At 33.1% G+C, this 13,427-nt stretch overlaps 4 protein-coding genes across 4 annotated transcripts; 1 reads left to right on the top strand and 3 right to left on the bottom strand.

The window, feature by feature from the left end:
* Window positions 1-1,569: 1,569 nt before the first annotated feature.
* LOC108910827 (sodium/hydrogen exchanger 8) lies at window positions 1,570-7,432 on the bottom strand. The gene is made up of 2 exons (XM_018715567.1): window positions 5,302-7,432; window positions 1,570-2,190 (listed from the first exon to the last, which is right to left on the bottom strand). Exons 1-2 carry the CDS (start codon window positions 7,192-7,194, stop codon window positions 2,056-2,058), a joined length of 2,028 nt encoding a protein of 675 aa, XP_018571083.1. The 5' UTR covers window positions 7,195-7,432; the 3' UTR covers window positions 1,570-2,055.
* On the bottom strand, window positions 3,176-4,069 carry LOC108910828 (phosphatidylinositol-glycan biosynthesis class F protein). The gene has a single exon (XM_018715568.1). It carries the CDS (start codon window positions 3,996-3,998, stop codon window positions 3,318-3,320), a length of 681 nt encoding a protein of 226 aa, XP_018571084.1. The 5' UTR covers window positions 3,999-4,069; the 3' UTR covers window positions 3,176-3,317.
* Window positions 7,433-8,315: 883 nt separating the features above from the next.
* On the top strand, window positions 8,316-9,447 carry LOC108910813. Its single transcript, XM_018715543.1, has one exon. It carries the CDS (start codon window positions 8,399-8,401, stop codon window positions 9,317-9,319), a length of 921 nt encoding a protein of 306 aa, XP_018571059.1. The 5' UTR covers window positions 8,316-8,398; the 3' UTR covers window positions 9,320-9,447.
* A 69-nt stretch (window positions 9,448-9,516) lies between these two features.
* Window positions 9,517-12,027, bottom strand: LOC108910810 (phosducin-like protein). Its single transcript, XM_018715537.2, has 2 exons — window positions 11,586-12,027; window positions 9,517-11,319 (listed from the first exon to the last, which is right to left on the bottom strand). Exons 1-2 carry the CDS (start codon window positions 12,025-12,027, stop codon window positions 10,910-10,912), a joined length of 852 nt encoding a protein of 283 aa, XP_018571053.1. The 3' UTR covers window positions 9,517-10,909.
* Between the last annotated feature and the right edge of the window lie 1,400 nt (window positions 12,028-13,427).

The raw sequence follows: 13,427 nt of genomic DNA on the forward strand, positions 1-13,427 counted from the left end.
AAAAAGATACAGGGTATTAAACTAAAAATGTGTTGACTTTAATAATTTAAAAAGTAGTAAGTGAAAAAATTTGAAATTGGGCGTATGTATTTACGTAAACATTGTCTAAAATCTGAGGCATTTTTCTAAAATTTAGATGTTGCAGTGGCCGAGATACAGGGTAACGGTGGCATATTTTTCTAAATAAAATAGTACGCAACTGCTTTACGGTAACAATCATATTTTCAGATTCGTATTTAACTTCTACAAATTACTTCTCTCTTCTGTTTTTTGAAAAAAGTCTGATTTTCGAGTAAACTTAAGAAACGCACTGAAAACACACCTCGATTTTCGAATAAAACGCGGTTTAAAATTACGATAGCAACTGTGACATTCTGAGCAGTTAGAAGAAAAAATAAATAACGCCTTTCATAAGATTCAAGCAACAATTAATTTCGAACAAATTACATTTTCGTGACTAAAAAGACGTCTCGCCTGTGTTCATCGAAATGGAGATATTTTGAGGATTTACTCAAATAAAACCATTGAAATGATGAATAATGTAATCATTAATTTCTTTATTTGATTAAATAAGCGAATCATTAGTGTTTGTCATTTGAGTAAATGTGTTTTCAGTTCGTTTTTTAAGCTTTACTAGAAAATCAGGCTCTTTTCGAAAAACGTAAGACAGTAGTAATTTATAGAAAATTGAAAAACGAACCCGAAAATACCATAATTGTTACCATAAAGCAGTGACATACTATTTTATTTTGAAAAATATACCACCAATACCTCGTATTTCCGCCACTGGGGCAATCTAAATTTTACAAAAAGGCCTCAGATTTTGGATATTTTTTTCAGTTTAACACCCTGTATCTTTTTAACGAAACTTCCTAGATAAAAATTTTAAATTCACCAAAGAATACGAGGTTTCATTTTTGGTCATAGCTTGTGCATAACCATGTACAGGGTCTTGTACCAGGGGTGGACATAGTAATTCTCACTTCTTTTAATTCCAAGCCATTTCAAAATTGGACTATGTCTAAGTGTTAAAACATCAAATTACTTTTCAATTAAACTTTTTTTTGCATATGGAAATAAATTACATTTTTCTTAATTTTGAACACCCGGTATCTCGAAAAGGAAAGAACGCAGATCCGTCTTTAAAATTTAGCCAAGCATTTTAGTTGCACCTTGTATAAAATGTTTATCGATTATAATACGCCTGAAAAGCACTAGATCAAAAATACATCTTTTTTATAATTAAAATAAATATTGCACATTTACAATAATTGAAAAAATTTTTCAAATAGTTTGTATTTATCAATACACTTAGCTTTTTAACTTCGCTAATTCATTCGTTCTAACAAAATTAAGTACTTTATCGCAGCAACGTAATTTTTTTTCTAATCAACAAACTTCTAATTTAGATTTATTAAAAAATCCGTTTAAACGACGTAAAACAAATTTTGAAAACCAACAACTTCAGATCCTTCAGAATCCTGAATTTGTTTTAAACTTTTGCCTATTTCGTATAAAATAAAAAACAAAGTAAAACGTCCACAATAATCTTTAAGAAACACGTCATCAAAGGTCACATTTCCAGTTTATTCAATTTCATATATCTAGCGCTACAATATTTAATATTATGCAGTTACACGAGGTTGAAATAAATATTTTAAGTAAGGCCATTAATATTTTATTACATTTAATAAATAACTTTGCTACTAACGACATATATCACGTTACATTTTTTTTTTGTAAAAATATATGTTTATAACCACTTTACCAAATGAGTTCCAGTATTATCGAGATAGAACAAAAACGTGTAAAAACAAAAATAACTTGACAGAATACCTACGTAAGTAATTTTAACAATTTGGAATGTCCGTAAAAATATTTCGACAACACAAATTTTGCTGAACAAAGTAGAAACATTCACGGTAACACTAAATTGCACAAACCGTCAATGTCTCCGTTTGCACGGCAAAACTTTAATGCAACAAATTATTTGAGAAATCTTTTCTATCACTTATGGTTACAAACTAACGGACACTTCTCGGGCCTCTTTGACGGTCAGCGAACGATACTTGATATGCTAGAACGAGCCGTGTTACCACTCTCCTCGTCCGACTGATCGGGCGATATCCTTATCGCTTGGTACCACTGGTTTGTTAGATCCGTCATCTGGCTCTTGCAATCTTTTAACTCCTATAATAAACATAGAGAAATGAAATATAAAAAGTTTATTTCATTAGTCGGGCTATTTGACTGCTTCAACCCCATTAGGCAAACTACGTTTACGGTACAAAAGGCAACGCCTTATACTGAGCAAAATGCCTTCTTAAAAATATAACGATACATTTCATCATTTCAATTATAAGTGGCCTCAATTCAGAAACAATTGAAATCAATATAGTTGTTCCACAAGGTTCTATATTAAGCCCTATATTATTTTTGGCATGTATAAATGACACACATACTTCTTTATCCGTTCGATTTACTATCTACATTGATGGCAAATCTATAATTTAACGTAATTAAAAAAATTGTCGGTGTGGTTTTAAATGAACAATCTTTAGTTCAACACAAAGTGTTCCATTGAAGCTTCATAATAAACGGTATATATTAATACATACACTTACTCATATGAAAAAAAAAATCTAAAGATAACGGACAAGTTAAGTTTTATAAATATCCAAAATAAACTCCATTATATCGATTTTATAACAACTGCTTAATCAATATCAATTATTTTTAAAATATATAAGATTTTAACTTCAAATTTCTTTATCTCTTAATTCAAAACACTGTTTGGAACAAAAATAATTTCATTTTAAATGACCGACTGTTACATCTTCACTGAAGATATTAAGACTTAGACTGTTGATGTGAAACGATTTTAAATAGTACTGTTTGTTGCTATTTACTGTATTTGTTATATTTGTGATGATTGTTTTGAGTAATATTATACGGTATGTAATGTACTCTCTAAAACGGTAAAATGATTATACCTTTCAAGCATTCGTAGCATGAAAATTCTATTTTTATCACAAGTTCGTGAAAAGGATTTAAGTATTTTTATTCTACAAATTAATTATTTGGCAACCGATTAAACTGTTTACAATAAAATGTAACAATGGGGCACAGATTTACAACGACACCTTGTATCTTTCCATAAAAAGAATACTTAAGATAACGTAAACAGAATTTTATTGTACAAATATATGATAAGATATCTACATTATGTTCATCAGCAATGAAAGATAAAAAGTAAATTAAACAATTCCTCTATTACCTTCTGTTAAGGAACAGACAAATCCAGCAATGATTCATGCTTATAAATAATATTTTCCAGTCTTTTTAGGAGGCATGCAAAAGGAAAGCGATATAAACGATATAAAATTTGATACCAAACATCCAGCGATCGCACCCAAGTAACACGGTACAGGCCATACTTGATACGGTTTATCCCAATCGAGTGGTATTAAAACTGCACCTAGCCAAGCTCCGAAGATAGTTAAGCGGATGTTGAACAAGAAATTTTCGTATATTTCACTGCCCTCGAAGAAAGTTAATGATGCTATCAAAATAGGAACGCTGTCGGGTCCCAGAAACAAACAACAGGGAAGAATCGTTAGAATAGACAACACAAATGCAAATATAAAGGTCTGGTAATGTTTACTAAAGAATGGCGCACCAAATAATACTGCTGCTATGTAAAACACTATAGTCATTGACGCTATTGTCAAAATACCCTTAAAAAAACCGTATATTTTGTACTTTTTTGGTTCACTCTTTTTCGTATTTCCATTTGGAAGTAAACAACACTTTATATATTTCAAAACTTCCGCTAATATAAGCACACATCCTACGTAGGCGGTTTCTGGCTTGCCAACGTTGTACAGGTCTCCAGTGTAATTTAGAAAAGTTACCAGTAACGGCAAATAAATACACGTAACTGCATTGTTGAAAGCAAGTGTTTTTCTACTGACAAAACTAGTTTCCATTATGTTCATGTTAAATAACTTGAATCCCACAATTTTAGCAGATTATTTAACCTCACATTGTTTCAATAGTGTCAATACTGTCAAACGTCAATTCCCGTCTGTCATTAAACGAAATGTTAAATGTTACTAAATTTAGCGCTAAAATTCAAATACATTAAATATCTATTGGAGGTAGAGTTTCAGTTATTAACACATTGAAGCCTGATTTCTCCACTTATGTCTCACGTGTATTACTTTTGTGAGATGGATATAGATTTGGCATAGAAATCGTTCAAAACTGGTATAAATGCGGGTAATAATTTACTAGCATAGTGATGAACACATGAAGGTATCATAAATATTTTTAGATCACCTACAAAATATTTGCTTTGATTACCCATAATGCAACATAATAGGTACTAAAATGTTTTGTACATATTAAACTGTGACTATTACGTTGGAACCTTGTTTTTTATGAACTATAACGGTATATGTCATAAAATTAGTTATAAATAAGTAATAAATAATGCAAATCACAAAAATATTATCTTGTTTATTCTGTTCTTGATTTCTTGAAAGTGATGTAAAAGAAGCCTTTACAAACTCCATTGTTCTCAAGCAAATCAATTAACTCCCATACAAATTTGTTCTTTATTCACAATAATTTTATAGAACTGTACCGGATTTACCAATGCCAAATCATTTCTAATTCACCTTGTTTCATTATAGTTCCAACAATTTACAGTCTAATTGAAACTAAAAGGAAATTGTCGCCTTGACCTTAATATTATGAAATGTTCAACATTTTTTACTGTGCTGAATTACTTAACAATTATTTAGAATTTTGCAACTTTGTGGTATATATTTACATTTACAACTTTTAAACACTACTACCTGTTTTCCCAAATATTTTCTCATGTATATTTTACAGTACCTAATCAGAATAATTTGTATTTGTTTTAGCTTCGTTATAAAAAAAAAGAGCAAGACAAAATTTCTTAGCATGGAAATAGAAAATATATTAGAAAGAAAGAAAATAAAATGTTCGCAACATTAATTATTTGATCTCAACTTGGTCCTAGAAGAATTAAATTATTTATTTTACTTTTTATTGACTCAAATATAAAAGTTATCCAAGGAAAAATATATCATAAAAATAATTTCTCCTTATTAACGTTATTGATAGATTATATTAAATTTTTAGTCATAAAATCGCTTAAGGCAACGTTATCCTCAAATAACACTTAATCATACACAAATAGGTGTATCAGACAGTCAACATTTGATTAAAATAACGCTTTATAATTGAAATTATAAATTGAAAATTATTTACCTGCTGGGTAAACCTTCTGGTGAAAAACGGTATGAAGTACTTCAAGTCATATTTAACGAATCCTTTTATGCGATCTGAGACGAACGACACCTCCATCTCGCCCTCCGTCGTTTCAGATAGATGCTCTGAATCGAGGGCCTGTCCCCATTCCCTGGTTTTGCTCAATGTCACTTCCCTGTCTTTCTTACGCCTTTTCAGGCGCCTGGACGGATTTTTCGTTGCTTGCATGAATTTCAATAAAGGCATTGTTGATCCTCCAAAAAATAACGTGGTCACAAGAACGATAATCAAGGTTGTCGTTATAATCACATGTCTCGTCTCATCGCTGAAGTTTAAGTGAAGCGATAGGGCATATGAAATGGCTCCCCTCAAGCCGCTGAACCACATAATAAACATCATTTTCTTTGTTATCTGATGCTCTCTAAACCTATTAACTAGTATCGCCAATGGAAAAATATTACACGCCCTTCCTATTAGAGACAATATGATACTCCACACTATCAAAGCCGGTTCCACCCTGTGCTTGAAGCTAAACAAAGCGAGACCTAGGTAAGCGAAAACGCACGTCTCTGCGATGAAAGCCAATGTCCTAAGTGTCTGCTGCATCGTGATTTGAGTGACTGTCGAGAGGTTAAAATGTGTATAGTGAGACATCACTATTCCACAGAAAAGAATTGCCATTATCCCAGATAAATGTATTCCTTCGGCTAGAACATACGGTGCATAAGTAAACACTAGCATCATTCCAAATTCCAAGGACGGATTTTTCCTAAGATCGACATGCTTCAACAGTAGTGCACTTACAAGAGCGAAAACCACCCCGATACCTGCAGACGCGAAAAACATTAAACAGAAACGTTGGATCCCCAGCACAATCGCCTCCCCGGTGCTCATGAGAGGGTTATTTGATTCCAAAGCGGCGTTTGTCAAAACGATAGCAATTGCATCGTTCAAAATACTCTCTCCGAAAACCAACATATTTAACACTGGGTCCACGTTCAGTGCGTGGAAAATCGCAACTGTCGCAACTGGATCTACAGCTGATATAAGAGAGCCGAATGCAAAGGATTCTACGAATCCTAACCTATACACCACATCTGCTAGTCCAAGAAAGTATATTCCGAAACCTATTACGAATGCTGATATAGTTGTGCCTAGAATGGCAAACACTAAAATAGATCCAATGTTTTGAAAGAAGTTGCCCTTATGTAAGTTATAACCAGATTCGAATATAATCGGGGGTAGGAGAATTAGGAAAAAAGCTGTGGGTGAAAAAGCTTCTTCCTTTCTCCAGTTACTGATATTTCTGTCAGAGAGAGCATTCATAGTGAGACCTATAAGTGCACCTAAAAATACTATTACCACACTTTCCGGAACATACTGGAAACCAGTTTGAAGCATAAGATGTATCAGTAAAATACCAAGAGCGAGTACACACAGCACAAAGAAAATAGCCATCGAACTGTTGTGTTCATCCTCCGCAGCTTCTTTGTCTGGTAATACAGGAACTGGGTCTACAGTTTGTGTAGGAGTACTAACATTGCTCGCAGTATTGTTACCAGTTGTTGGAAGTGGAGTCGCAGTTGTGCTTATGTTGAGCGACTTATTTTTGTCAATCTGGACAAGGTTACTTTCATTGTTATTTGAAATTGATACATTAGGTTTTGCGGTAGTTGAAATTACACTAGAATTAGATGACGGAGTAACATGATTTACAAGAGGGCTAACATCTGTCCAAGGAACTTCATTCTTTGGAGTTGTCGAAGAAACATTTGGTTTTCCTTGTACTTCTGCATTTGTTACTTTAGTGCCGTTCGCATTCTCCAGAGAAGCAATATTCCAGAATAATACAAAACAGAATATGGTACAAAAAAGAAATTTTCGTAAATCCATGGTTCTAGATATTGCACCTTACACAAAATCAGCACATATTCTTCTATACGGGTATACGGTAAATTACACACTATCACTTTTGTTGTTATCACATTCACGCGTTCGAGTCATATCGAGGAATAATTTACTATCGTCAAGATCATTAAAACATTTTTATTTCATTCAATTATCCCATTCGCAAATCGCATGTCTTATGACATGACATTCGAATATATCGTGACTGTTGACTGTTGCGCATAAGCCCGCTGATGGGATTCAAAAATGAATCATTAGTTATATCTCACCAGAAATATTCATTAGAAAAATATTTTGTATTTACTTTGAATATAACTTATTGTGATGATATTTTTAAATTATATAGATTAAACCAGATTTAAGATTTTCAAAAGATTATAACGGTAAATGTTTTTTATATGTATTATTATTTATTTTTTTGGGTACGTACACTACCAACACCAACTAAGCAACCTAGGGGTGCGTTCCGTAATTAATTAGCTTCTAAATATTTTTGTTAAGAGGAGCTGGGAACATGCGAGAGACCCCTCTTCACAAAAATTTTAGTGAAATTCTACTGGGACCTTCAAGCAATACTACAAGAGGTTGCATGCCATTGCGAAAAGTGTGGCTGAGTGTGTGAGAAAGAGACAAAATTTCCGTACGTGCTCTCTCGCTCTAGCACGCACGCTATTGGTTGGAAATGAATGTTCGCACTCATTAGCTCCCGTTGTTGAAGCGAAGAATGAAACAGCATGTACAGAGATACTGTCTGTCTCTCTCGCACACTCAGCCACACTTTTCGCAATGGCATGCTACCTCCAGTAGTATATGCTCGAAGACTGGAGCTAATTGCGGAACGCACACTAGAACACCTAGATTAAACATGAACAAGGATATGATAATAATATTATGATTCGTTGATATATTTTTCTCATTTTCTGATGTGAATTCTAAATATTTGTTGTCAATTTAATTTAGAACTGATAGGTACCATTTTGTTTTAATTTCCTTTTTATGTTGTTTTACTGTTATATTCTTCACAGTTTTCATTATTACCAACACCAACGAAGTTTTGTTGGTGAACCTAACTCCTGCGCCTGCGGCTCGTTAATGTCATACAAACATACAACATATTTGACGTATCGTTTTTATTTGAAATCATCATAAAGCTTTTTTACTAATGTAGTTGTTATAAGTAACATAAATTATGTCTGATGTTGTGGGAACAAGTGTAAGCATTGAGTCTTCTAATGCGAGAGAAACTTCTACAACATTAAGCAACGCCCAAGAACAAGAGGTTAACGATGTGTACGAGTTTTTAAACTTAGAAAAAAACAAATATGTTCAATACAAAATCATATCTGATACACTAGAGGAATGTGTCAACGAGAGCAGTGATTTAGATCGAAGTTTAAAGGACAAAGTAAGAGATATATTGTTAGGAGGAAGTGCCACACAAACTTTATTCTTAGACGAGTATACTTCTAAGGAAAGCACAACTTTATTTGGCATCTGTGGCATAAATGAACAAGAATTAAATTATATTGAGAGACATCAACTCCAGAAAATTTTAGAATTAAAGTTGGATTGCAAGTATAAGGATATTTGCGGGGAGTTCCATAAAATAACTAATAAAGATGTCAACACGGCGTTTGAAACTCCCAGCTCCCTACAAATGGCATCGGATGATAAAGTTTTAATAGAATATAAAAATAAACTTGTGTCGGAACAAGAGCAATATGTAAAAAATTTACTGAATCTACTAGAACTGTTAGAAGAGATATCTAATTTAAGATTAAAAAAGTTGCCGCAAGTGACTGAACAAAAAATAAAGGAATGTCAGGTAGAGCAGAAAATGAATAATTTAAAATCACTATTAGCACAAGAGAAGATAAGGATCGACATATTTACAGAAACGAGTAGTTCCCTGAAAGCTTATAAGGAGCTGATCAAGGACATCAAAGAGCAACAGAAGGACTGTGAAATGGAGATATGGGAATTAAAAAACCTGAAGGAAAAATACAACCAAGTGTCCTGTAAGCAATACAACGATATTCTAAAGTCTTACCTGCAGTACAAGTCGTCAATTGAGAAGAAGAAACTGTTATATAGTCATTTAAAAAACTAATGTAGACGTTAAACACATTGTAAATACTTTTTTCTATTATATGAATCGTAGTTTTTTATCGAGTTAATATTAAGTAGTTTGTAACTTTCATATGTTTATATATTTGCGATTTTCGAAGAAATATACCTTATTTAACCAATATGTCTTTTTCTTTAAGAACGACAAAGAAATATATTAATTTTAAATAAAACAACATACAAACTGTATACATTTTATTGCACCGATACACGGAAGTAGAAAAGTAGGAGAATATAACATGTTTTAGTCAGTTTTACCTTAAGGATGTCCAAAGACTAAGATACTGAGAATCGATTACGCTCGATACTGACTATACAAAGACCACAACCATATAAATAACTAGAGATGTTTACGCACCTAAATAGACGTGAAATATTCACGGATATGATTAATGAAATTTATATTCTGTACTTAATCTTAAGGTAAATTATCATACGACTAAGTGCAGTCCCGAAATAACGCTTCCTAAGTAGAATTACATTTTAAAATCTCTCGAGGCGCGCAGTCTGACAGACGTCATACCGGAACAGACACAATAATATAACCTTTCGACATCAAATTTTTACGATCCATACGTTTCCGAGTTACAGGAACATACGGAATACGGCAACATATCACATAAACGAAATATATAACAACAAAGCACTGGGTACTATGGAGAAGTGGAGATCACAAAATTACTTGCCTCTCTTATGGTACGATAATAGTCTCGTGCTCGTTTCGAGCGTCAGATTTTAATACTGATCACTAACGACACTAATTTTGGTGGCCGACGTCGAGTCGATGCTGACCCGAAAATTAATTTGATAAATTACGATATTTGTAAAATAAAACAACAAAAAATATACATAAAAATCGTTCAAGAAATTTATTTGGAAAACGTTATTTTCCTGTTTTCTAAATTTGTACTTTTGATCACTCAGTTTTAAATATTTTTATCTGGAGCTTTTAAGTAATTAATAAACATGCAACGTCATCGCTTTGACTTTGTCGCTACGAATTTAAAAGGAAATGCTTCAAATTTTTTGTCCGACCGAAATAATTTTATTTAAAAACTGAAACATGACCGTTAAAATATCGCAGGTAGCAAAATACAAAATATTAGACAAGCCATATTTAATTTCTTCGTAATTTAATTACAAAATACAAAGATACCGCATAAAAATAATATAAAAAATACAAAGGTCCGGTATTTGTAGCCTCCATGAAAATCACGTTTTAAAAAATAAACTGGTAAGGATTTTGCAATATGTTACCTCGATTTGCACCATTAATATAATGGTTTAATTCCTCTAAATATACACTTACAAGTACATATTTTCTTAATATGAACACCTTATGAGAATACAGTTGTGTCGAAATAAAACGATCCGTAAATGACGGGTAAAAAAAAACTACATAATACTGCAAAAACCAAAAAAACATCTCAAAGATGATACCCGATCAAGATCTATAAAAAATAAAAAATCAATGAGTCCTGACAAGGCATACGTTTGAGCCAAATAACGTCGTACGTCAGTAACGTCAGGAAAACTTACAAAAAAAAAGCACCGTCCCAAGGTTTTGGTCCGTTTAATCGCTATCGCTACCTGACGAAGCGCCTTTGATCAGAACAGGGGTACAGGATTTATCTTCTAACAATCCGTGTTCGACGAGATGTCCCTGCACGTCCTCGGGTTGAAAGTCATTGCCCAGGTCGTCGGACAACCGTACAAAGTTACCGACGAGATTCCCAGACTTGTACACTAACAAAGCGGGGACCCCGTCGGTCTTGAACTGTCGGCTGATGCCAGCTTTCGATCCGTGAATGGCACAAAATTTGACGTTTTCGTAAATCTTGCAAAGGACCTTAAGGCAAGCGTTCATAGCACGACACGCTTCCACGTTGTCTTCGTATATGTGAATGATTATCATTACGGACTTGTGTTCTTTGTCGATGGCGTCGAGATATTCTTGGCCGTTCTTCAAGAAGATCAAGTCGCCTTTAACAATGAAATAGAACTTTAATCACTTTCGTGTTGTTCACAACAAAAATAACGGTCATTTCCATATTGTATTCAGTAAAAAAATTGACCTACTGTTATTAGCTTCTGTTACAATGTACAAAATGTACTTTAAATTAATTTTAAACAATCATGTAACAGTTACTTGGAACAGACGTCATCTACAGAAATAACCATCAATTAGTTTCCACCTACACCTCAATGACACCAACAAAAGGCATTAACTACTTTAACGGACAACTTACCAAACTTTATGTTGTGATTAGTCTGTTGGAGCATTTCTTGCATGCGTTGCTTCTGATATTTAACTAAGAACTCATCGCTAAGCAGTTCAGCAAGATCTGGATCTTCCAGAGCAGCCTTTTCCCTTTCCTCATCTAAGGCCGATTGGACAGACAGAGTCAATTTCTTCATCAATTCGATTCTCTCCCTTTCATCTTCCTCCCTCTTTTCGTTCTCTAGTTGCTTGTACCTTTGCCAATCTTTTATTACACCTTTGGGGCCCGTGTTGGTCGAAGTGCCTTCCCATTTATTAATTTCCGGGGGAGAAGTCGTTCCTGGTGTGGCACCTTTTTGTTTATTTGCCTCCTCAGAATCCGAATTAGAATTTTCGTTGTCGCTCTCTTCGCTGCTACTGCAGTAGTTGTGCAGCTTTTCGCCCAGTATTTTATCTTCTAGAGTTGCCATTTTCTTTATGAAACGGTACTAAATTAACGGAGTCGTATAAAACTACTTAAGTCAATTTATTTAAAAATAACAGACGTAAACAATGAAGGTTAATTGACAGGGCGATCTGACATTTGACAGAAGATTTGCATGGGGTCTCGCTTCCCATTGGTTGATTTGATCGAAGGTTCAATGAAAAATTACGAGAATTTGCGGGACAATTTCCACTTTCCGATTCTTTCTTTGAACTTGTAGGATAAAATCAAGGGCAAATTAAGTCTCAAACAATCCTATTCAGCATTCAGTAGCTATTAGAATCGCTGGCGGGTCCTTAGAACTACTTCCGCTGGTGCTGGGTAAGGTTCCATGTTACAAGATTTCATTCTTACTTACCCTTTTTTCTTATCCCTCCTTCAACTTGTTCGGTGACAGTAAATGGTGTTACCAGGGCATATCGAAAAATACGAACTAACTAGACCACGTTTGTAAACACTCAGTTATTTAAAAAATTACAAGCGGTACGTAAAATGCAAATAAAATATCAAAATGTGCTTTGCTAGTGAATTAAAAAAAAAGTTTTAAACAAAGTACCTATTTACTTAGAAATATGTTTCAAAATTAATAATCCAAACCAAGCTGAAAAAAATTAACAAAACCATTCTGTCCATTTCTTCTAGGTACATGAATATATAGGTACTTAGTATACTTAGACGCATTGTAACCAAAGCTGTTCTAAATTAGAGATCTTTCATTCCTATATTTTAGAGGATGCTATATGTATTTAATTTTTATAATATAAATCACTAATACACAAGTGTCACACAGTTTAAAAGTAAAAAGTTCTATATTTAAAAAGGGAATTAACATTTTGTCCAGAAGTTATCCCTAAATAAAAATCGTAAATCGACAGCTCGTTATCGTTGTGCTCGGGCGTATTAATATAATCAGGTTTCTACGTTTATAACACAGTATACTAAATTAGTATACTGTGGTTTATAACAACTTATCATCGCTCATCATTCTGATTGTATTATGGTAATGATTTACAAACTACCCCATTTACTAGTTGTTAAAAATGCTTATGAAGCAAGTAATGATAATAAAAATGTTTAATTTAAGTAAGTTGTAATAACCCATTACGCTGTAATAAATCGTATATTTTTAATATACAAGTCATTATTACTGTGATTGATATCTTATCAAATTTCCCTAAGTCCTTCACATTTGTAATAGAACATCTTTGTTTAAATTATATGAAAATCAAATTCCAGGTATCAATCCAGTAAGTGATTACACAAAAAAATTAGAGTATTTACATTTTCAATGTTCAAGTAAGAAGTTATTAAAAATGTTTAAAAACTAATATTTCCAAAGTTCAACATTATCAGATTTAAATTTACTTACCTCTTAAATTCCCATCG

This window comes from Anoplophora glabripennis, unplaced genomic scaffold (genome assembly GCF_000390285.2).
Source record: "Anoplophora glabripennis isolate ALB-LARVAE unplaced genomic scaffold, Agla_2.0 scaffold290, whole genome shotgun sequence".
In the NCBI taxonomy this organism is placed as follows: Eukaryota; Metazoa; Arthropoda; class Insecta; order Coleoptera; family Cerambycidae; genus Anoplophora; species Anoplophora glabripennis.

Bases quoted from the DNA above. Each gene is read 5' to 3' on its own strand.
- LOC108910813 (XM_018715543.1), top strand. From the start codon at position 8,399: ATGTCTGATGTTGTGGGAACAAGTGTAAGCATTGAGTCTTCTAATGCG.
- LOC108910810 (XM_018715537.2), bottom strand. From the start codon at position 12,027: ATGGCAACTCTAGAAGATAAAATACTGGGCGAAAAGCTGCACAACTAC. The intron at 11,320-11,585 runs GTAAGTTGTCCG...TCATTGTTAAAG, and splicing joins TAATCACAACATAAAGTTTG to GCGACTTGATCTTCTTGAAG.
- LOC108910828 (XM_018715568.1), bottom strand. From the start codon at position 3,998: ATGAACATAATGGAAACTAGTTTTGTCAGTAGAAAAACACTTGCTTTC.
- LOC108910827 (XM_018715567.1), bottom strand. From the start codon at position 7,194: ATGGATTTACGAAAATTTCTTTTTTGTACCATATTCTGTTTTGTATTA. The intron at 2,191-5,301 runs GTAAATAATTTT...TGTTTATTATAG, and splicing joins CCAGAAGGTTTACCCAGCAG to GAGTTAAAAGATTGCAAGAG.